The sequence below is a fragment of the Castor canadensis genome, chromosome 11 (genome assembly GCF_047511655.1).
Source record: "Castor canadensis chromosome 11, mCasCan1.hap1v2, whole genome shotgun sequence".
Classification (NCBI taxonomy): Eukaryota; Metazoa; Chordata; class Mammalia; order Rodentia; family Castoridae; genus Castor; species Castor canadensis.
This window is the reverse complement of record NC_133396.1, coordinates 27092976-27117140: the sequence shown is the minus strand read 5'-3', so window position 1 is coordinate 27117140 and position 24165 is coordinate 27092976. Positions and strand designations below refer to the sequence as shown.

Sequence of the window (24165 nt, the reverse complement as noted above, 5' to 3'; positions counted from 1 at the left end):
GCCCTCTTGGGGGCCCCAGGGACCCTCAGCCCTTTACCCCCAGAGGATAGAATCAATGAGTCATGGAGAGGGAGCAAAGAGCACGTCCCCACACGCATGAACCCACACCCCAGACGCAGTACCTGACGCAGCGCTGGCTGAGCTGCCGGAAGCAATTACATCGTCCAGCATTAGATCTAAAAGAATGAAACACGACATCGGTCATTGACTGGACCAGGTGTGCTGGGCAGGGTCCCTCAGCAGCTTGCTCCCCCTTAGCTCCAACCCTCATTTTGACTACAAATGGGGTGTACTCAGCACGGGGTGGCTGGTTCTGAATGTCCAGCCCTAAACTCAGAGTATAGGGCACTTGAGGAAGACAAGTAATTCAGCCAGCTTTCCGGGCTCACAGGACCAGGGAAGTACTGGGAGGGACAAGCAGCCTGTCATCAGAGCAGATATCCATTCCTACCAACCCATGGCCTCAGCTGCACCTGAACAGCTACAGACCCCAGAAGGGAAGCCAGCTGGCCAGGCAGGGGCCACAAGTGCCTCCTGCCAAAAGAATTCCATCTGCAGATGCCCTGCTGAGGCAGCTCACTGCAAGGGTTATCGGGTGGATGGAGCAGAGGCAGGAGTGTGGCACTGAAGATAGGATGCCTGCTCGGCTTCAGGTTCCACAGGGAAGCCAAGACCAGACCCTGCCTGGAGCTGGGCAGGGGGCCTCAAGGAATGGCTGGATGGATAGGAGACATGGCTTACCTGGAGGCCAGCGTCCCTCCACATTCTCCTGGAACAGGCCTCTCTCACGGAGAGAATTGGCCCTGTCCTACCCCCACCCTCATTTGTGACTCCAACACTCTTCTCCCCCCTCTAGGTGCCTGTCACAGGCATCAAGAAAAGCAGCCAAGGGCAGTGGGGAGGCTGAGGCACAGCAGCCTCAAACTCATTTGGTAGTACTCACATTTCCACACACCAAAGGGAAACTCAGAGCACCGCGCACATCTAATCGGCGAAAGGCAGACGGTGTGTGAGAGGGTGGAGAGGAGGGAAACCCACAGACCAAACAGTAAGAGACACACAAAGGCTTGGAAACCCACACAGAAAGACACGTGGAGGTACGTGGGCCGACGGGGAGAGAGAGAGGCACGGAGATTATGGAGTACCAGACAGACAGGAGCTCTGAAGATGGGAACCAGGTGCACCTGCACACATACCAGAGATAAAGCAGCTCACGTGGCTGCTGCTCTCACTCCTTCCCAGACTCCATGTGTCTTTTCACCTAGTCTCAGTCCACTTATGTCATAAAAGCATGAAGAGGAAAGGTTTGGGGCCTCACCCACCCCATGCAAAAAATGCTGGGGAGCACAGGTGAGGGGCTGGAGGGTCTAAGGCCAGAAAGTCATGCATTTAGAGTTCCTGTGACCGCAGACCTTCCCTGGGCCATGGGGAGATTATTTTGGGGAGAGAGGAGATGGTTTTGGCAAAATAAATACCTGACCATCAGGAGGCCAAGCAGTTTTGTTATAGAGAGGGAAAGAGGGCGAGCCTGGGGTTCCCTCTCAGCTGTTGTTCCTGAGCTCTGGATTAGCAACTATAGACGCTGGGCAGGTACAGGGGATCAGGGTGCTTGTTGGGCAACCCTGGATGGGCTAGGCTGGCACTTGGGCCAGTCCCTGGGTCACTAGACTCCAGCACAGGGCAATGTAGTGTCAGGTCAGGTTCCCATCCCTGAGGTTCCTCTGAGAGTCGAGTTGAGAGGCCAAGCGTCAACTCCCATCTGGCATTTTCTGAGGAGTATGAGACTGGGAGCCAGGGAGCCCCTGGGGGGGGAGCTCCCTTCCCCCACGGGGCTGACCTGGTCTGCTTCATGCGGGCTCTAAAGGCAGACATGCTGTTGGGGGAAAGGAGATGAGGAGGGGGGGTGGGAGCAGCTACTCCTTGCCCCCAGCCTCAGCCCAAGTCCCCAGCCCTCTGCAGTCGCAAGGCCAAGGTCAAGCACGACCCAGAGAGATGTGGAAAGACTACCGACCGGCCATCTGCTTCTCCTTACTCCTTCTCTTTTTCTCCAGTCTCCGCAGCCGCTTTTCCTCTCGTCGCCGTGCCTCCTCCTCCTCTTGATGCTGCCGGCACTTGTGGAAGTTCTCCACCACCACCCCCACAAACATGTTCAGGACAAAGAAGGCCACGATGAGCAGGAAGGAGATGAAGTACAGCAGCATCCAGGGGTTGTGGTTCATGATGGGCTGGTGGGGAGCAGGCAGGACAGGTGGAGACATTAACCTGAGGGGGAACTGTCTCAGGTGCTGCCCACTTGGGCTGGGCTCCTGCAAACTCAAATAGCTCCCGGAACCTAATAGGTAAACGGATGGTGTGGGTTTGGCATTAGGCAGTAGGGAGGTGTGGGGACTGTGGCAAAGGAGAGTGAATAGTCTCTATCTATAAGTGGCTTCTTTGTTCAAACTGATTCCTGCCCTGAGGGAATGCAAGCCCAGTGTTTCCAGACCTTCAGATTTTGCCTGAGTAGGCCCCAATTTTTAAATGTTTACCACTAATAGGAAAAAACTGAAACGTGTTGCAGGCCCATAGGCCACCCACAGCCCTGATGCAAAATGTGACACCTCTTTGTGCTGCTCTTTCTGACCAGTGACCTTATACTTGGTATCAGCCCAGGCTAAGTGACCTGAGCCCAGAGATGGGTCCTGCCCACCACAGCCTTACCTGCTGGTCCACACCCACAGCATCCAACCCGTCGTACATGATATCCACCCAACCATCCTTGGAGGCCAGTACAAACAGGGACATGAGGGCCTGAGAGAAGGGGAGAGGAGGAGGATTTCAGACCACTTGAGATCTAGAATATTGGCTGAACTGCCCACCACTTGCATCACCACTGGCAGCAGCTTGGATTTCCCAGCACAGGCCTATTCCAGGCCCAGGAGAGCTCTGTCCCAGGGTGCCATGGCTGGTCAGAAGCCATGAGAGATGACCAAGCCTCTGAACTCAGTCAAGTAGGGCAAGGGACCCCAGAGCCTTGGGAATTCAGAAACAAACCAGCAAAATTGAGCGAGCTACTTCATTTTCTGCGGTTCTGTTTCTGCAAATGTGGAGCGAAAGGGAATCCTTTTAACAATATGCACCCTAACCGTGTAAGCAAATATACATGCCACCACTTACTATGAGCCCCAAGTAGATACTATTACAACCCCACTAATCAGCTGATGAAACTGAGGCCTTGGTAATTCAGTTGCCCAAGGTCATCTACCTGATTTGCATCCAGTGGTTCCTGCCCCAGCCTCACATGTACTTTCTGCAATGCCGTGTAGCACTGTGTCCCTGGGCCAGTCCTGCACCCTCTCAGGTGCAGGACTTTCCCTCATTGGGAAAGCTAAAGGCCTTTGTGGACAGGCATGTTAGGGTGTGCAGGTCGGACTACTTTGGGGCATGCTGCTGGTTAGACAGATGGGGACCTATTTCTCCATGGTTGCCCACCTCCAACCGAGTCAGCATGGACTTCTGTCCCTTCCAGACTCCTGCCACCCCCCATCCCTTAGAGCCTGGGGCTCACCTGGCCAAGGTTGTCAAAGTTGTACTTGTGCCTGACCCACCGGTAACTGGCTTCGGCACAGTCGGACTTGTTGGTGATGTTCCTGGTATCCTCGCCCTGGCACACAAAGAACTTCCCTTTGAAAAGCTGGACACAGACAAGGCAGAGACAGAGCGTGAACTGTGATGAGGAAGGCCAGGACTCCTGGCCCACTCCCACCCCAGCCCTGGACCTAAAAGCTCTGGGTGCACCCTGAGTGAGGAGGCAGGCAGCACTTAGCAAAATGGCTAGTCAAGTCAGGATCCCTAACAAGAACCTCCACCTTCTTGTTCCCAGAGAATGAGGATAGGACAGAGGGGGACATTCACTTTCTACCAAGAGCTAAGTCAGTAGTGCTCCAGGTGTTTGTGGGGGGGGGGTCCCCTCACAGCATCACCTGGGAACATTTTAGTCATGCGCTTCTCAGGCCCACCCCAGACCTACTGAATCAGACAGGCTGCGGTGGGCCCCCTGGTCATTTAACAAGCTGCCCAGGTGATTCTGATGCCAGCTCAAGTTTGAGGACCACTGAGCTGGGCATTTCATTCCCACAGCAACTTTGGGGGCAGGTAAGGATTATCAGTCCCACTTTATAGATGAGAAAAACTAAAGCTCAATGACCTTAATTCACTTATTAAGGTCACATAACCAGTAGCTGGTAGAAAAGGGCTGGAATCCAGGTTTGTCTGGAAAAGCTCACTCTCATTCCAGTGTAGACCAGGCCATGATTGCTGGTGGGGAAGGGACTTAAAGGAAGGGAGGACCAGGGGCCTGAGAACGCTGCTTGGGACAGACCAAAATTCACTGAAAGAGCCCCAGGAGGAGGCTCAGCAATGCTTCACGCTTCCAAGCCAAGGAGGCTGGGAAGTGAGGAAGTGGGGAAGTGGGGAAGTGGGGAAGTGGGGAAGGGGGTGGGCACTGGGATGTGTGTGGGGTGTGGGGTGTGGCAGAAAGGCTCTGCACACTTTTGGCAAATGCAGCCTGGTCCCTGGGGTTAAAGAATTTCTAGGAAATCAGAGAACAGCCCCTCCCCAGGGCACAGTAGGCATCCCAGGAAGCCAAAGGAGGGGAGGGAGGTGGTAGCCACCCAGGAGCTCCCACACTGCCCTAACAGCCAGCTGTCTACCCTGCAGGGGGACATACTATAAGATGAAGACAGGGTGGAGGGGCTCCCCAGTTCCCCGAGGCGTCTGGTGAATCCTGCAGGCAGCTTTGGTTCTTTCTCCTCCAAAGCCAAGTTTCCTCCCTGGGCTAGAAGCCAGGTTTCCCCAACAGCCCCCACTTCCTGCCTTGTCTGGGGTCTGCACCCGTCTGCTTGCCAGCACTCTGCTAACCTGGCCCAGCTGTCTGGGCCCTGGATCCCCAGGCCTGGCATGCAGCCCGCCCTGCTCAAGCAGGGAAGGAAGGGAGGAGATCCTGGAGTAAACCACGGGCCAGCGTCTGCATGTGTGCTTGAGTGTACTAGGGGGCAGGGATAGCAATCTGCAGCTACCATGTGTCTGCAGCCTCCCTGAGGCTGGGTCCCCTATGAGACCCTCCATTCAGTTCCCAGTTTTCTGCAAAACGTTCAGGAGGCAAAGGGGGCTGGGCCTAGGGCCTGGAGAGAAAGGTCCCTGATTATTCCTTTCTGGAATGATGGTGGCAGAAGCTTGACCGAAGGGTCAAGAGGAGGGGGCTACTCCTCAGGCTTTCATAGACAGGTCCCCCAAGTCCCACACACCTGAACCCCCAGGATGCCAAAAATGATGAAAAAGGCACAACAGATGACCACGATGTTGCCGATGGGCTTCAGGGAGGACATCAGTGTCTCTACCACCAGCTTCAGCCCCTGGGCCCGGCTGATTACCCTGGGGAGCACAGGGAGAGGGGTGGTGAGAGGGGGGCCCTCAGCTTGGGCACTCCCTCTCCCCTGCCCTGCTAGGGCCTTGCTCTCCACCCCACCTTAGCTCACTGTCCTGCTTTCTGAGATCACCATGCAGAACCCCTGCCATGAGGACCCCTACCTGTAATCTCTCCAAACAGGCTCCATACACACTCAGCCCCCACCTCCTCATTTCTACTCCCAGGATGTCAAATGTGTTCCCTGAGGCAGCTGAGAGTGGGGAAGACTCCACTCGAGGGAGGCATTCCCAAGGGATGCCTATGTGGTTGGGGGGAAGAGGAGACAAGTCTGTAGGGGCTGGCCGTGAGGGTTGGGGGAGGGTGGTGGAGTGTCGCAGCCAGGGAAGACTTACTATCACTAATAATCATTATCACTAATAATTAGGAAGACCTCCTGAGTCAGAGGATGACTGCTGGCTGGGGAGTGCTTTCAGAGAAGTCTGACCCCCTGCCAGGAGAAGTACTACCTAGGGGTGGTCCCTGAGAGATACAGAAGGTGTGGACAGCCAGCAAGAGCATGTGTCACCTCATGGGGAGGGGATCCCTCCAGCGGACATCTTTGGCTGGAAGCCATGAGGGCCCTGCCTAACAGGGCTGCAGTCATGACAAGTCATGTCACTCAAAGTGGCCCTGTGAGGTATGTCACCCTGGAGAGGCAGAGAGTGAAGACCTGAAAGTGGGAGTATGTCTTGGGGGGAAATTACCAGGGCAGGGATTTGAGTGTCGTCTGGAATGGGGCAAAGACAGGAGACAGAGCATGTGAGGACAGAGCAGGTGTCCCTTACGAGAAAGAACTGCTAGAGAGGGGAGGGTGGAAGCTCTCAGCGTGGGGGTCACCTGAGTGGGCGCAGGGTCCGCAGCAGCCGCAGCACCCTCAGCATGCCCAGAATCTTGGTACCGCTGTCGGAGACCATGGACACGAGGATGTCAATGACTGAGATGAGCACCAGCAGCCCGTCGAGCACGTTCCAGCTGCTGCGCAGGTATGCCTGCTCCCCGAAGCACCAGCCCAGAGCCACCACCTGGGGACCACCGCTGTGTCACTGTCACCAGCCACCCTCCCTGTAGTCCCCAACCCAGCTCTCTACTGCATCCAAACCTCCCGCCCTCAGCTAGTTCCACTGTCCACACACCCATCAGGAACCAGAGGGCCCAAACCAGCATCCATTCCCCCTTCACCTTCACTGTCATTTCAGCCAGAAAGACTGCGGTGAAGATGTAGTTGGACAGGGTCAGAAAGATGCGTTCCTGTAAGACAAAGGAAGCAGGTGTTGTCCACCAGGAGGCCATTTCCATGGGCCAGATCTGCTCTGCACACAGAAGTCAAGACTGCTTCAAACATTTGACACAGAAAGATGACGTCCAACCTCCCCCAAAATGCAGATAACCACCCTCCCCTCTCCCACAAGTCAGTGCCAGTCCCTAGCCTCATTTGCAGCTCTGTGGAGTCCCACCCTTCTCCTGAACACATGGCCTGGAGAAGACATGCTCTGTGCCACGGTGCTGCTATCTGAGTCCAAAATCCCAGGCCCAATTCCCTGATTCCTTTCTTGAAACTAGAGCAGGAATTAACTTGATCTCTGACCCCTGCCTGCCAACCTACCTTCCTTGCTTGGTTTCTTGCTGTGTGCCCTAGAAACAGAGCAGCAGGCAAACTAGGGGCCTGGGTATAGACTGTGCCTCCCTAGATACCATATTTATGCCAGCTATGGGCAACCCAGCACTCTGGTGTCTATTGGCTGAGGCCACCCCTGCTGGCCAAGGGAGGGCCACAGAGAGTGCAAGAGGTGGCTGGCAGTGTAAGCATGAGAGTGAGGAACATAGAGAGGAAAGAGGAAAGCAGGAACAGTACAGAGTAGGGATGGAGGAGCTGAGTGGAAAGGTAAAGAGACAATGACAGAGAGCTCTGCTCAGGGCCTCAGACTGGCAGCAGGCAGACAAAAAGGGCATGCAACCTGCCCAGGCAGGGGGTCCCCAGTGCTGGCACTCTCTCATCCACCTAGTGATGTTCTGGCCACTCAGGTCCTCAGGTTCCCTCCACCACCCCCTCCCCCGGGCTGGCTGGAACCCACCCTAATAGAAAACAGAAGCATAAGCAGCACTGAAATCCAAACAATGATGTGGGAGCAGCCAGGAGGAGCCGGGGGCGGGGCGGGGGGGGGGTGGGAATCTCTGACTGTCCCAGCAAGTGGTGCAAAATGGTGAGAGGGGAAACAGCCCCTCACTCACACCCTTCTAGGGCCTGAATTGCTCCCAGGGGAGAGGGGCTATGATGCCAGGCTGGGAGAGAGCTCCCAGAATTGGCTGGGTCTATTCCAAAGAGCAGAGGCCCCTGGGCAGGATGTCCAATACACAGGACTCTGACTTCTTCCATCCTGAGAAGGATTGACAGGGTCCTAGCCAAGCAAAAGCAGCAGAAATCCCCCCTACAGTCCAGAAAACCTACTTACTTGTTTGTGATCTTGCAGGACTACAAGGAGCAAAGAGCAGCTTTCCTATTCTGCTCTGCATCACCTACCAGCCTTCCCAGAGTTCTGACTCCCCAGTCTGTGATGTGTGACCCTGAGCAGGCCAGTGACTGCCTGGGCTTCTTTACCTCCCTTGCTTGTTCTGAGTGCTAACCGGGGAGGGCCTGGCACCCAGCAGGACTCAACAGCCATGTTTACACATAGTGACTCACAGCACTGTGGGGGTCAATTTTTGGGCGCTCCATGGCAATGGTGATGCAATTGAGGAAGATGATGACGAGGACCACGTGGTCAAACATCTTGTGGGTGATGATCCGATGACACAGGAGGCGAAATCTGCTCCGAGACAGAGGCAAAGTCTGAGAGGGGAGGTGTTGCCTGCAGATCCTACACCTGCAGGATCCTCCCAGCCTGCAGGGCCCTCTCAGCCCAAGACCACCTTGCCCCCAGATCCCTCAATCACACCCCCATAGCAGGACACCTCTTCTAGCATCCCTGAACAGCATCACAGGGCACAGGCCAGAGTCCCAACTTACCTTGATTGAGGAGGGAAGATGTAAGCAGACCAGGAGTCTCGCTCCTGACAGCAGGCAGGGAGATGGGCCCGGATCCAGACTCGGATCCGTTCCCCTTTGCTCTGTGGAAGGAACAGTGGGGCGTGAGCAGAACCAGGCCTCCAAGTCCCCAACCCCTCCTGACTCCTCTAAGCAGTCTGGGACCCTCACCTGTTCCATCCTCCCCCATCTCAGGCCCTGCCTCTCATTCTTTATTCTTAAAACTTCTTTGATCCCCCTCAAAGCCCTGCAGGTCCTCCACCCCACACTGCCTCCTTCTTTATCTCCCCACACTGCACCCCCAGCTGAAGCACTCTGCTCTTCCCATCCCTGAATCCAACCCAGCCCCCTGCCTGCCTTCTCCTCTCCTTGCTAGGCTTGGAAGCTGCATCAATTATCAAACACTGAACTCATCATAGCTGTCTGTTCAAAGACACACCTGGGCAGAGGAGACTGGTCCTTCTCCTCCTGTGCTAACCCTACATCCCAGGTCCCTGGGCCCATCCACAAGGTAGAGGGAGTGGCGAGGGGGATGGGAGAGGGTTGATTGAGTGAATGGATAAAGGACAGGCTTGAAGTCAAGGCTTGTGATGAGGTCCAGATGAGAAATGGGGACAGGAGGGGGACATCAGTTTAGAGAGATGAGTGATAGGTCTTTCTGAGTCACAGGGGGAGGGCCATGAAAGATTCATATACATCTGCCTGGAACCATTCATATCCACCAAGGATAGCACTGCTGCAGCCCCGGGCATGACAGGGACCGGGGGCTCTGCAGGATGGCAGAGGGAGAAAAGGGGCTGTTTGGAGGTCAGCTTCCAGGTTGGGCATTCCTTGAGATCTGTTGGCCTTGGAATGGTAACTCCCTCACGTACTGCCAGCCAGGCATGGCTATCCTCTCTCAAGGTCGGGGTCGGGGCGGGGGGAGGGCACTGTTCCCATGGGGGCCTCACCATGTTGCCCTCATCATCGCCATCATCCCCATCCAGCGGGGGTTCATTGGACCGCAGAGCCCGGGACAGGCGCCCTGAAGCTGACTTGCCATTGCAGTCCTGGTGCTCAGAGATGGAGCTGCGGCCACTGGCTGTGCGGTGCAGCCCCGGCACCTGCAGTGTGTCTGGCAGGTCAAAGGAGCTCTTGGCCTCTCGTTCCAGGGAGCCTCTGTGGCGACGGTCACTGCCTGCTGGGCTGGCCCGCTCTTCTTCTGAGCTCTCCTCCTCATCCTGGCTCTCCCTGCCCTCACCTGACAATAGGGACCTCCGCTCCCCACTAGGGCTCCTTCGCTTCAAGCTTGGGGCACGTCCCAAGCTGTTCCGGCTGGAGCGCCTACTGGTCCAGCTGCTTGCTGCACTCCAGGGGCTGTGTGGGGAGCTGCGGGTGCTTGGCTGTGGGGTGAACAGAGGAATGGTCTCAGCTAGGGCTACAAGGCCCTTCACTCCCCATCTGCAGCCCTCTCTTGTGAGCCTCCCTGGCCTGACACTGCACATAGAGGTATGAACAGGAGCCCTGGACTCCCATGCTTGGGTTCTAATCCTGGCTCATCCCATTCAGCTGTGTGACCTGGGGCAAGTTATTAAACCTTTGTCTGTTTCCTCATCTGTAAAGGAGATATGGCAATTCTTCATTTAGTTGGTGAGAGAAGTGTTATCATCACTGCGAGGGAGTTTAAAATAATGGCAAGAAGAAGAAAAAAAAGAAAGAAAGAAAAATAATGGCAAGAAGAAACCTAAAGTCAATAGCAAGAAAATAACCCAATTAAAAAGTGGGAAAAGAATCTGAATAGACATTTCTCAAAAGAAGACATACAAACGGCCAATAGGTATACATGAAACAATGTTTAACATCACTGATCATCAGTGAATACAAATGAAAACCACATGAGATATCACCTGACATCTGTTAGAATTGCTACTGTCAAAAATGGGTATGGAGAAAAGGACATCCTTGCACACTGGGAATATAAATTAGTACAGCCATTATGGAAAACAGTATGGAGGTTCCTCAAACAACCAAAAATACAGCTATTATATGATCCAGAAATTTCACTACTGGATATATGCAGAAAGGTTTTGAAATCAGTATGTGGAAGAGACATCTGCTCTCCCAGGTTCACTATAGCACTACTCATAATGGCCAAGATAAAGCATCAAAATACCCACCAATCTATAAACAGGAAAAGAAAATGTGGGATATATATAAAATAATTGTATATATTTATGCATATATACATACATATATAATGGAATACTCTTCAGCCTTTAAAAAGAAGGCAAACCTCTCATTTGCATCAACATGGATGACTGTGGAGAACATTATGTTATGTGAAGTAAGCCAGGTACAAAGAGACAAATTTCGCATGATCTCATTTATAGGTGGAATCTAAAAAAGTTGAATTCTGGCTGTGTGTGGTGGCTCACACCTGTAATCCCGGGTGGAGACGGAGATCAGGAGGATCTTGGTCTGGAGACAGCCTGGACAAAAAGTGAGACTTCATCTTAATCAATATGCTGGGTGTAGAGGTGAGTACCTGCGTGCGGTGCCAGCCACACAGGAGGCCTGAGAAGGAGGACCAACGCCCAGGCCAAACCAGAGCAAGAACTCAAGATCCTATCTGAAAAATAACTAAAGCTAAAAAAAGGACTTGCATAGCAAGCATGAGGCCAAGTTCAACTGTCAATATTGCCAAAACATAATAAATACATGAATATAAAGAATTAAAAAATTGAACTCATACAAGTTGAGAGTAGAATGGTGGTTCACAGAGACTGGGAGCCTTTAGCCAAAGGGTACAGAGGTTTAATTAGACAGGAGGAATACATTTTTGTAATTTACTTCATAGCAATGACACAATCATTGTATGCACATATGAATAAAGGAAATTAAAAAATAGCTTGATAGTTAATAAGTGCTTACACATTAATTAAATAAAACAAATATTAAGCACCTAAAAAAATTTACTGCATAGCATAGTAGCTATAGTCAATAATGACATAACATATTTCAAAAAAGCTAAGAGAATAGGTTTTAGATGTTTATCCCATAAAAATGTATGCTTTGTGCTAAATATGTTAATTAGTTTGATTTAATCATTCCATAATGTGTATATATACATATATATCTCAAAACATCACATTTTGCTCCATAAATATATATAATTATTTGTCAATTAAAAATAGTCACAATTAAATATGAACGCTGTAAGTGGTACATGCCTGTAATCCCAGCACTCAAGAGCCGAAGCAGAAGGATAGTGAATTCGAAGCCACCCTAGACTACATGTGGAGAACTTGTCTCAAAATAACAACAAAAAATCTGGGTGCAGTGACTCATGCCTATAATCTTAGCTACTCAGGAGGCAGAGATTTAGAGGATCAAGGTTCAAGGTCAGCCTGGACAAAATATTAGAAAAACCCCATCTCAACTAATCATCCCAGCTATGTAGGAAACCTAAATTGAAGGATAGTGGTCCAGGCCAGCCTGGGCATAAATGTGATTCCATTAAAAAATAATGAAAGCAAAAATGACTCGGTATGTAGCTCAAGTGAAAAGAGCACCTGCCTAGCAAATGTGAGATCTTGAGCTCAACTCTGGGTACTGCAAAAAAAAAAAAAAAAAAAAAGAAAGAGAAAACAACAGTGAGAGCATGGGCTCTGACCCCAGCCTCCTGAACTACAAGACTGGCTCTGTCACTCACTCCAGCCATCTGATACTCAGGTCCTCATCTGTAAAATGGGGACAGTGGTGGTACCCTCCTCAGGAGGTTGCAGTGAGGATTAATTGCCTTTCAAATGTTTATGAGCAGTGTCTGCCACAGACTCAGAACTCAGATGAGGGTTTGATTATTATGGTTAGGTATGAAGTAGGTAGGGCGTCCCATTTCCACTTTACAGAACAGGCTGAAAGAGGTGGAGTATTGCTCAAAGTCACTTAGCAAGAGACACAGAAGAGGCAGAACAAGAGCCCTGCTCTTTCACCTCCAAGGCTAGGGCTCCTATACTTACCTGCACCTCCAGGCCTGACAGGTCATGGAAAGGATGTCCAGGCTATAGCAAGGGCTGTCCTCTCCACCTGCTAGCCTCCATCCCCACTTTTTTTTGTCCTCCACATACCTCCCACCATGGGTACCCACATGCACCCCCTACCGGTGACTTCATATCGTGGGCTGCCCCAGGGTCTGCAGACCCACTGATGCTGGTGCAGCGGGAGCTTGGGCCCAGAGCCTCTCCTAGGCCTGTGCTGGAGCTCTTGGGCAGTGACATGGGCGTGGCAGCTGTGTGAATGATGAGAGGCGGTAACAGGCTCTTCTGCAGCTCCGGGTGCTCTCCCAGGGACACCACTGCAGGGGGGAGAGGGAGAGATCCTAAGTCCATTCAGGGCTGGCCCAGGGCCAGGGGTTGCACCCGCAGGATAGGTACTCACAGGCCAAGTGCTTCTTCCTGTCCCCATTGCCATCCACGCTGGGTGAGAAGAAATCAGGTTCTGACTCGGACTTAGTGGCATCTCCCTAGGGTGAGGGAGTAGTGGGCCATTAGGGCCCTGCCAGACAGTGGTCATCAGGATGGACCAAGGTCTCCTCTTTACACGCACACACCACATAGAGGCCACAGGAACCAGCAACCACGGCACGAGGCATGCACGGGGGCAGACCAGACTGCCCAGGCTGGGGGCTTGAGGCTTCCCAGGGCTGATGCTTCTGCCTCCCACCAGCCACACCTCAGAAAAGGCCATGGCTGACCCAAGTACACAGCACAACCAGCCTGGCTGGACTGGCATCAAGGCTGGCCGGCGGAAGAAGGGAAGGCCAGGTGGGCAGGTGGCACAGGCCAGAGGGGCTGGGGACCTGGGTGAAGTGCTCACTAAAGCTTCGATTCCAAAAGTCCACTTTAAATCTGCATGCCTTCTCTTCCCCTCCCCCAAGCCTCAGACCCAAGGACCCTGGAAGGAAACTGAAAGACCCCAGGCAGAGCAGTTCAGCCCAAGGGTGCCAATGCAGTCTGTCTGCTTCTGCCCTCCCTGGTCCCATTTCTCCTTCTCTCTGTCCCTGGGATAGTTTTCTTCCTTCTTAGCAGGTCAGTAGGTTCCCCAGTAATTACACACTTCTCCTTAAGAAGTTATTAAAAAATACTTGATTGCTACTTTTGATAAGGACATAAATATTGGGTAATTGGTATCTCAGGGGATCATTTTCATTAACTCAGTTTACATCCCTAACGAGGCCTTTAATTATCAAGTGGGATCTCCAGGGAGCTGCTTGGGATGTGCAGCACCATGGGGTCCCATGGGAAGCCTGGCTTTGCCCTAAATTCCAGTGCTGGTACAGGAAACAGTAGGGCACAGGCTCAAGCTGGGGACCAGAGGAGGAACATGCTCTGAGATAGCTGGCTGGACCTAATTGGGCATTAGGAAGCCAGAGCTCAGAGGTGGATTTAAAATTCTGATACATTCTGGCAAGAGCCACACCCCATTCTGGCATCTGCCAAGGACTTGTCCTGAGCTGAAGCAGCTTATGGGGTCTCTAACAGGGGCCCAGAGCAAGAGGTGAAGGGGAGAGAGGTGTGGGAGAGCAATGTTCCATTGCCACAGGTTTCAATTGCCCATGTCCTGGACTCCCCCAGAACCTCAGTGTAGGCACACACACACAGGGTGCCCACACACACATGTGCACACAGAGGATTCTAAGTCCCATCCTTCAACAGCCCATCCACTGGCCTGGCAGGGATGGAAATGTGCCCTCTGCAGGTTGATGGGGACAGAGGCAAAAAGGCTCCTCCCTTCTGTGTCCTCAAGGGGGAAGGGACTTAAAATCGAAGCAAACCTCACAACACCAATGACCACCACAGCTACCACAGGTTGCACAGCAGCTGAGCGTGAACAGGAGCACAGAGACACAGAGGCAAAGTGGAAGGGTATGGGGCGCAGGGGCATGCCAACTCATGATCGCGTACCTACCCCCTGGGAGTCGACAGGCAGCTGAATACAGCTTAACTGTCCACTCGCATCTTCCCGTTTGCTGATTTCCTACAGGGAGAGGGGGAGGCAGGGGAGGGCCACTGGTCACAGGTGCTCGGGCCTTCAAATATCAGCAGTGTCTCAAGAGGATGAAGAAAAGGAGGGTCCACATCCCACAGCAAAGGAATCAAGAGACACAGGGTGGGGTGGGGGAAGGGGACAGGACGGCCTTCCAGAATTCAACCATAGGCCCCAAGGCCAGAATGAATCTGAAGGGTAAGGGCAGAGGCCACGAAGATGGGGACAAGGGTAGGGAAGCCCCCAGTAATCCTAACAATAGTCGCAACCATGCATGGAGCCTGAGACCACTATGACCATCTTCGGGACAGGTACTTGAGTCAGAGAAGTTCCAAAAACTGATCCAAGTCATGCAGAGCGAGAGGCTGTGAGTAGAGACCCTCATCTCCAGGCTCTGAGGCATGGGTTTGGGAACAGGCAGGGAAGGTGGGCAGGAGAGGACAGAAGCCAGAGACTGGGCCTCCACAAGGAGCAAAATCAGACTTCCTAATTTCTCAGGCTCCTGGGCTAAGTCCCTTCAAGTCAGAATGGATTTGGCTGCTCCATGTGGGATGGGATGTGACAAGTGACACTGGCTTGATGGCTATGATGTTGTTTAGTATCAATTAATGGCCACACACAGGGCCAGCTGCCTGCTCATTTAATTAAGCGTGTGGATGATAAATATACAGGAATTCAGGCCGCTGCCCCCCATGAGTCAAGCAATCAACAGCCAAGCAGGCTCTGTCCTCAGGCCACCCCCTGCCTACTCTTGGCAGGGTGGCAAGGCCAGCAGGGGGCTACCCTTGAGCTCTCCTGTTAGTAAAGTCCACCAAAATGGGGCAGCCTTGTCCTTCACTGAGGTGGGTTGTTTTATTTGTAGAAACAAAACAAAACAAAACAAAATTGCAGGCCCCGGACAAACTGTGGGACCTCCTGAAATCCCATACAGGAGAGGACAGGTGGCTCTGGAGGTGCTCAGGTTATCAGCACTGATGGGGGGTTATCATCCCCCATCCAGGCCATCACGTGCAGGACCACAGAGCAGCTGGTCCAGCCCCTAACATGGGCATTTCAGGACCACAGCTGCTGCCCACCCCCAAGGAGGGGGTTTGACCTTGAAATCCATTCTTTATCCCACACCACACCTGAAACATCGAGCCCAAGGCGCCAGGTCCTGAGTGACACCTTCCCCACAAGGGCACTTAACTCTGAAGGTTGAGAAGGGGGTAGCCCTTGGAGCCTTTATTGACACCCCCACCACCACCTCCACCCTGTGCTGGGGCAGGTTGCAGTGATTCCCAGCAGGGCCAGGGTGTCCAGCTCTGTTCCCACACTCAGACATCACTGCTGCCTAGCAACCAGGCCAGCTCAGCTGCACTCAATTTAACAAGGTGTTTGTGAAAGCTGAGTGGCAGGAAGGGGGCTATCTGTGCCGGACACTCCAGGACTGCCTTGGTGGCTGACGGCAGTGAAAAAGAAGAACAGGCTTGAAGTGTTTTCCATTTCCCTGCCCAGAGTTCCTCAGGAATTTTTCTGAGTGAAGTGCTTGAAGGGGCTAAGCAACTCATCACCACTCAGTACCTCCTCCTGCAGGTCACAAGCAATGGCCAGGTGTGAGATCATGGAGACCTCAGTTCTTGACGGGGCCCTGTGGCACAACTTAACTCCTCAAGCCCCAGGAAACCCCAAAGGAGAGTCCCATTTCAGGGACAGTACTGACAGCCCTCCTCCCTGCAAAAGGCCCAGCCATCCCCAAAGCCTCCCCCACAGCTGCCCTCACTGTCTCAAGGCCAGTGTGGGACAGATGCACCAGCATCCCCCAGCCCTGCCTAGCCGGCCCACAGGGAACAGCCCTCTCTTGCAAGGCTGGGAAAGAGTTGGAAAATAGATTTTTGTTTTTCCACCGTGTGCTGGGTATTTATAGACCAGGCCGCAGCGGGAGTTTCCATCCGGGTCACCCAGAGAGAACTGGACCAAGAGCTTCTCTTGGGTCAACCTGCCCTCTTTGAGGTGCCAGGATGCTAGAGTGGACCTAGGGGCTCAGGTAGGGAGAGGCAGAACTGAGGGAGAAGAGGGGTGTGGCCTTTGGGACAGAGGCTGTGCCCTGGCATGGCCAGGGCAGGATCAATGTGAATCAATATTAATTGATGACGCTATCTGTGATGGAGGTGATGGAGTCTGGGCTGGAAATAGGACGCTCATCTCTGCCATGCTTGCAGCTAATTGGGCTCATTTCTCACCCTGGGCAGCTCAGCTGGGCCCTGGTGGCATCTTCATCAGCTCAGACTGTTCTCAGATGCTTGCACACAAGCCTCCCACATCCCTCAGCCCAGACAGGCCAGCCCCAGATGTCCCATGGTGCGCTTGACATGGCTTAGGGGTCCAGCTGCACTATGAGACTGGCCCTGGGCTTGCCTGACTTTCTAGGAAGGGTTTAGCCAACTGAGAGAGAAGCCCACTGGCCACTAACCTAAAACCCAGAGCTCAGTCATTCTGTCTCCCCCCTCATGAGGGGGTGCATGAGACCTGGTACCTCCCATCCCAGGACTACCCTTAATTCGGGAGTGCTGCCTGAAGGACTTCCCAGGCCCCCACTGTCAGCAGCAGAGAGAGGAGGAGTCTCAGACAGGCAGCCATTGCTCCTGGAAGTGGGACTACACTGGGCAGGATGAGGTGAGCAGGGCAGGAGGTTACCTCTGCCTGAAAGCCCTCCACCAGAATGGCGACGAGGAGATTAAAGAGCACGTAGTTGCCGAAGGTCATGAGGGCAATGAAGTAAAGGGCAGCCCAGGATGACGTGGAGGCCATGCCGTTGTAGAGGACTTTGTTCCAGTCCTCCTGGGTCAGGATCTGCGGGCAGATGACAGGAGTCAGGGCCTTGACCTGGCCCCTGACTGCTCCCCACTCACCCTTGCTCTGTGACCCTTGCACCTGAAAGACAGTGACGATGGCCCAGAGCAGGGAATCAAAATTCTTCCTGTCTGGCAGTGTGTCCCCGTCCCGCTCAGATGCAAACTTGCAGCCAAAGAGATGCATGCCCAGGATGCTGAAGACACAGGAAGCCGCAGACAAGGTCAGGGAGCAGTGCTTCCACCCCAGGCCCTCCTCCCCTGCTTGGCCCTCCAGCCAGCACTCACCTGAAGATGAAGATGAAGAGCATGAGCAGCATGCAGAAGGTGGCCACATTGTCCATGGTCTTCATGAGCACCACGAGCTGCCGCTGCAGCGCCGGCAGGAAGCGCACCAGCTTCAGCACCCGCATCAGGCGGAAGGTCCGCAGCACCGACAGGCCGCCCCCCTGCTGGCCCACGATCTCCCACACACTGCAGGGGGGCAGGCAGCCTGAGCCCTGCACCTTTGCCTCTTACCCTCCCTTTCAGGGAATTCAGCACACCTAGGGCCAGGTTGGCCAGCCCAGTGTGAGATAAGAGGTGTACATGGGCTTTCCAGTCTCCAGGCAGGAGTCAGCTCCAGGCAGGTGGTGAGGATCTAGGTGATAGCCCCAGCCCCCTCTGCTCTTCCCTCCCAGACGGAAATCACCTCCTGGCAGCAGGCAGCCCTCTCCCTAAATCCAGCCAATGCAACTGCATTAAGTTATGGAATATTTTCTTTGTTGTCTTCTAATGAAATCTAAAGCCAGTTCCAAAAACTAATAAAGCAGTTCTCCTGGCCCTGGGCCTGGGGGGCTGGAATACTTTCTCAAGGTCTTGGAAACCCTAAAGCAAGTTGCCGGCATCTGAGTTGGTTTCCAAGCACTTTGCAAACAGGGAGCTGGCTAGACCTCTGACTCCTCTCCAAAGCCAACTCCCCAATCCTCACCCATCCCAGGCTTGGGTGGGGTTGAGGACAAGAGGTAGAGGTGGGAAGAAGAGAGTGGAAAAGGGCCTGGCCAAAGGAGCTGTGAGCCCCAGTTTCACAAGAGCAAGGTAGGGTCGAGGGATAGGATGGAGCCGAGCATGGGGACCACAGAGAGTCCCTCACCTGGGAGGCAGTGGCACAGCCTGGGGATCAGTTGTGGCATAACTCCAGACATCTCTACCCCAGAGGAATGGGCTGGGCTGCATGGCCCTTCACCCCACACCACCCCAGCTGGCATTCTTACAGCAAGAGGCAGTGGGAGGCCGTCATACCTGATGACAACAATGACCCCATCGAAGATGTTGTAGGGATTCTTGATGTAGCCAAAGGGGCCATACACAAGCAGCTTCAGCAGCATCTCCAGGGCAAAGAGGCTGGTGAAGACGATGTTGCTGATTTCCAGGGCATTGGTGAGCTCCTCAGGCTGAAGGGCAGCAGGGCATGAAGCAGCAGGCTCATCCCTGAGCCCCATATTCCAGTCCTCCCGATCTTGGGGTCCCGGGTGGGGGAAGGGAGGAACGACAACCTTGGGAGGTCCATGGATAAAACCCTCCCCTGAAGTGTTCAGGGGAAATGCACTCAATGGTAGCCCACCCTGGGAAAAGGCCACATGAAACCCACAGCCCCCAGTCATTCTCTTTTGGCTTCTGAGGCCTCAGGCTTATTGGGTGTGAATTCTGTTCTGCCTTTCCTGGGAGCTCTAGGACCATCTTGTCCTGTGCTGCCAAAACAATACAGTGGCTCAGGCCAGCAGGACAATGAAGCCAGTTGACATCAGAGGACCATGTCTAAGACTTCATGCATACCAGTCACACAGTCTTATACACAGTCATTATGTTCCTCAACTACTCCATGAACTTGGCAGCCTTTTCCTGGACAACCATTGGTCATGCTTCCTTCCTTCCAGACATATACATACACATACACAAACATGAATGCACATATTCCAGGTCATATGCACAGTGATGGGCAGGACCCCAGGACGAGGGTCAGAGCCTTAATCTGAGACCAGGACACTTGTGATAATCCTCAGTCTAATCCCGTCATTCATTCTGTGACCTTCAGCACGATTTCCAACCCCTCTGGCCAACCGTGAAACACTGGAGGTAATTCCTTTTATGCTGCTACCTATGGTCTGGGATTGGGACCAAGGACACATCCTACAGAGGCTCTCAGAAGAATGAGTGACAAGGCTTATCTCATCTTATTTTCCAGCTCACTAGTCACATCTCTTCCAGTATGGAGTGCCTTCTGTATGCCTAGAAATGTACCAGGCATTGAAAGAGCTGTAAAAACACACCAGCCTTGCCCCTGCCTCCCAGGACCTGACTGTCTAGCTGGAAACAAGTTGTATACACACTAAACAGCTGAATAACCACAAGGGGCCTCAGATCCTGCCTCGGTGCCAAAATAAATGATCCAAGCAGTAAACCAGGAGTTCAGGGAAGAGAAAATGAGGGGTGAACACACTTAGAAAGGATTAGTAATGAGATAGCACTTGAACTCCAAAGGGTGAATGGGTCTCCCCAGCGGAAGAGAGGGGAGGGATGCATGGGCAACAGGAGCCAGGTTTTGGCTGGGGGAGAGGGAAGGGGCATAGCCAGGCTGAGGGCTGGGATGCAGACAGAGATGTGGTTTGCTAAATGAAGCCCACTACCCACCTGAGAGGTGAAAAACAAACTAAAAGCCTAAGGTCCAGAGTAGCTGCTCAAGAAGTTTGAATTAAAGAAATAGCCAAATGAGGCCCTCGTTCCATTAGACACTTCCTCCTGCTCACCCAGCTGTCTTGTCTGGCTGCCCAAGTATGCAGCCAGGTCCTGGGCATGCTCAGATGTATCCTATTGTCCTCAGTCTGTGTGGCCAGCCTGGGAGGGAGATGGAGAGAGCTGGAAGGAAGGGGCTTTTTATTAGCAGAGGAACGTTTGGGAGGCCTTAGGGTCCATAGCTATTCAGAATGGGGTTCATTCTTCCAAAAGGCAGCTTGGGGAAGAGCAGGGTGAGCAAGCAGGGCAGAGTCAGTTGACCACAGGTGAGTGGCTATTAGGGGAGCTGCTGTGACCTGCAATATATTACTCTGGTACATTTGACCAAGTCTTTGTTCCAGACTGGGGGTGGAGGGGAGAAAGAGATGCTGCCAACTGACCTAGTAAGTAGGGTCACACCAAAACAGGACCTTTATTCCCTCCAGTGTGAGCATGGTGCAGAAGGTGGGGAAGTGGCCACTGTCAATGCAGTAAAGCCCAGGGCTCATACCCCTCCTGGCCCCATATGCTCCCAAATCCAGTCTGCCAGAGAGTGGGTGTCAGTGAGCCTCCCTCCCAGGCACTCTGCTACCTGCCCTGTCATCCAAACTTGTACTAGATAGGGATGATGAACACTGACCACAGGCATTGTACTTCACAGGTCCCTGGCTCACCGATGCTTCACCTCATGCCATCCAGGTAACTGCCCTCCTTTGCTGCTATTACACACAAGCAGAAGACGCCAAGAGATGGTAGGTGATTAGTTCAAAGTCACAGGGCAAAAAGAGCCAGGTTTGGGGCTCTATCCCACATTACCCAGACCCCAATAATGGTAGACAGTCAGGATTCAGACCCAAGCCACAGCCTCAGGCACATGAATGGACCATGTCCCTAAAATTATATTTCAAGTCAACAGAGATATATGAATAAAGAATACATTGATATGAAAGTACAGTTGAGGTACACTGGGAAGATTTTACATCATATAAATTGCACAAGTTGAGCATCTCCTAATCTGAAAACCCCAAATCCAAAATGCTCCAAAATCAAAATCAAAGACTTTTTTTGAGCAGAGCACCAATATGATATCACCAGTGAAAATCTTCCACCTGACTTCATGTGACAAGTCACAGTCAAAACACAGGTACACCAAAAATACTGTATAAAATTGCCTTCAGGCAACATGTGCACTGAATATGAAACATAAATAAATTTTGTGTTTCTACACGGGTCCCCTTCTCGAGATGTTTCATTATGTCTGTATAAATATTCCCGAATCTGAAATCCAAAATACTTCTGGTCCCAAATATTTTGAACAAATACAAGATATATAACCTGTACTTCAAAAAAGCTACTAAAAATAAAAATTGGGAAAATTGTTTTCTTTTGTGGTGCTGGGGATTGAACGTAGGGCCTTGGGCAAGCTGGGCAAGTACTCTATCACTTGAGCCACACCCCCAGTTCTTTTGTGTTTTGTTGTTGATTTTGATGTTGTTATTTTTGGCATGTCTGGGGTTTGAACTCAAGACTTCGTCCTTGCAAAGCAGGTGCTGTACCACTTGAGCCACACCTCCAGTTCATTTTACTCTGGTTTTGTTTTTTTTTTTTTTTTTTTTTTTGGAGATGGGGTTTCACGAACTATTTGCCTGGGCTGGCCTCAAAGCATAATTCTCCTGAACTCAGCCTCCCAAGTAGCTAGGATTACAGACATAAGCCATCAACGCCCAGCTGTTTTTGTTTTGAGACAGGGTCTCACTAACTTTGCCTGGGCTGGCCTCACACTCTAAAACCAACTGCCTCCACTTCCTGATAGCTGGTAGTACAGGAGTACCCCATAACAACCTAGCTAATAAAATATTTTTAAGTAGCTGAAAGTACCATAGATTTGAAATGCATTTAGTCCATCAGTGAATCCTTAAAAGGACACCAACTGTGTGTACACAGAGGGTGGTCTCATCTTGCCCCAAGGTTCTCACCATTCTCCACATGGACAGCTCATGACACAGGCACACTTTGCTCACCTGCACACCAAGGGACTCACTAGGAAGGATGGTTCAGGGCACTCCTTAAGGCCTGCATCACTGGTCCCCATTGAGGTGGGGCAAAACAGCAAAGGCTGAAGCCCCAGTCCCACTTTACCAAGCAGCTCTGGAGAAGCAGGGGTTCCTGCTGCAGGTGGAACTGGGGTGAGCACTCTTCCTTAGCCCCCTCTCTCTCCTGCACACTTAGGGGCTGTGCCTTTCCCTTTACAGGGCCGGTATCCTCCCCACACCCCACAGTGATCCATGGAGAAAAGCTCTCCTCCCCTACCCAGCCAGGTCTGTCTAAGTTACTAAATCAGAATCTGGGAATGTTTTTGCAAGTGCAGGACAGGACACAGGGATACAATCTTAGCTACACTGCTGCCCCCAGGGGCCACAGCCATAATTTTGGCCACTGCCTCAAAGGGGCAGAGGTGGAGCCAGTTTCTGCTAGTGGCCATCACAGTGCGCCTCCCATCATTTCATTTCTTTTATACTCACAACTGACTGAGCAAGGGAGGGATGTGAGCCTCTCAGGGGACCAGGGGAACCAAGGTTCAGAGAGGCTCCCTTAGAAAGGCACACGGGCCTGGCCTCTTGCACTGTCCTTTACCTCTTACTTTGGGATATTTCCATAATGCCACCACCATACACCCAGAGAAAGCCCACACAGAATGCACACAAGGACATTCAGGAAGGTTCACTGACTCCTGGCTGCAGAAATCCTTTCTCAGGTCTCAGCTGCATCCTTCCTGCCGTTCACAGATGTCAGAGCCCAGTGGAGACTTCTGTGAGTGGAGCCTAGGCAGCCTGGGCTCTACACCTGAGGCTCCAGGCTCCTGCTCTGTGGTGATGCTCACTTAAAACCTTCCCCTCCCCATCTCTCCTCTCTTCACCTTCCTCCAAGCTGTCACTTTGCAGCAACTGTGGTCGCAGGTGAGCTGCTGGATAATTCCCAGGTCCAGGACTCCCCCAAATGTGTAGCATCTGCCCTCTATGTAAAGAACATTCATGATAAAAAGGTGGGATTGACCCTGAAGGCAGCAACTGAGACTTTCTACCTGTGTGAGCTTGGGCAATTCCCGATGTCTCAGATCCCCAGTGACCTCCTCAGTTAACCAGAGTAATACTACCTCAAGATTAGGCTGCTCTGAAGAACAGAGGAGTTGAAGCCTGTGAAAACTTGCGGCCCAAGACCAAGCTAGGGTGGCCCCATGGGCAAGGACAGTCAAAACAAACCTCACATGTGGCAGGACATGGCAGGACAGAACATCTACAAGCTGCAGCTCAGCAGGGGCAAAAACCAGGAACACCATGGAGCTCAAAGCCAACTGAGGCCAGTGGGTCAGTGGGAAGAGGAGGCCAGAGGAGAACACCTAGGGAGGGCATCCCTGGCTGGGGCAGCAGCAGCAAAGGAACAGAGGAAGGAATGAGTGGAGAATTCTCAGGACCAAGAGTCCAGTGGGCCGAAGGAGCAGGTAGGGGATAAGGCTACAAGGCTCCCAGGACCCAGGCAGAATGGCTTCCACTCCAGACTCTGGCTGGATTTGCCTCTGCCCACAATGCACCATTGAGGCTTCTGGAGGGAGGGAGGAGATGTGCAAAGCAGTGTATTAAGAAGATTAATCTGGCTGCAGTCGTGGCAGCATGTGGATGGCTTGGAGGGGAGAGACAGGCCAATTAGGGGATACTGCAGCAGTCCAGGCAGGAGGCCTGAGAGCTGGCTCTGACAGACAGGCGCATGCCTTTCCCAGGGAGTGGACAAGCCAAGCCAGAGCAGAAAGGAAGCTTGGAGAAGCCCCTCCCCAACCCTCCCCAAGCCCTCCCCACAGCCCTCATCTCCTCAGCTCCTGTCTGTTCCACTGATCCTAAAATCTCTGCTCCCCAATTTGGACTCCTTGGGTCACCTCACCTCTTCTTTCTTTTTCTTTTATTTCCTTCCTTTTTGTCAGATAGTCTCACCATGTAGTCTGGGCTGACCTGGAATTCACAATCCTCCTGAATCTGCCTCCTGAGTGCTGGAATTACAGATGTGCACTACCACACCTGGCTTACCTCTGCTTTTGATGG

General features: G+C 52.6%; 1 protein-coding gene across 23 annotated transcripts in view; it reads right to left on the bottom strand.

The window, feature by feature from the left end:
• The window catches only part of Cacna1g (calcium voltage-gated channel subunit alpha1 G), a 63501-nt gene that overhangs the window by 15229 nt on the left and 24107 nt on the right, over nucleotides 1-24165 (bottom strand). For 4 of the 23 annotated variants that reach the window (XM_020156267.2, XM_074046021.1, XM_074046026.1 and 1 more), the window contains 17 exons: nucleotides 18605-18756; nucleotides 17612-17797; nucleotides 17406-17520; nucleotides 17169-17324; nucleotides 14415-14483; nucleotides 12885-12969; nucleotides 12608-12801; nucleotides 9419-9850; nucleotides 8451-8551; nucleotides 8127-8250; nucleotides 6626-6694; nucleotides 6284-6468; nucleotides 5286-5412; nucleotides 3548-3673; nucleotides 2701-2790; nucleotides 2033-2225; nucleotides 123-176 (listed from right to left, as the gene is read on the bottom strand). In XM_020156267.2, coding sequence (XP_020011856.2) covers nucleotides 123-176; nucleotides 2033-2225; nucleotides 2701-2790; nucleotides 3548-3673; nucleotides 5286-5412; nucleotides 6284-6468; nucleotides 6626-6694; nucleotides 8127-8250; nucleotides 8451-8551; nucleotides 9419-9850; nucleotides 12608-12801; nucleotides 12885-12969; nucleotides 14415-14483; nucleotides 17169-17324; nucleotides 17406-17520; nucleotides 17612-17797; nucleotides 18605-18756 — 2458 coding nt within the window. Of the gene's footprint in view, nucleotides 1-122; nucleotides 177-2011; nucleotides 2226-2700; nucleotides 2791-3547; nucleotides 3674-5285; nucleotides 5413-6283; nucleotides 6469-6625; nucleotides 6695-8126; nucleotides 8251-8450; nucleotides 8552-9418; nucleotides 9851-12607; nucleotides 12802-12884; nucleotides 12970-14414; nucleotides 14484-17168; nucleotides 17325-17405; nucleotides 17521-17611; nucleotides 17798-18604; nucleotides 18757-24165 lie in introns of all 23 variants that reach the window. The other 19 variants (XM_074046019.1, XM_074046022.1, XM_074046027.1 and 16 more) reach the window with 7 other exon arrangements.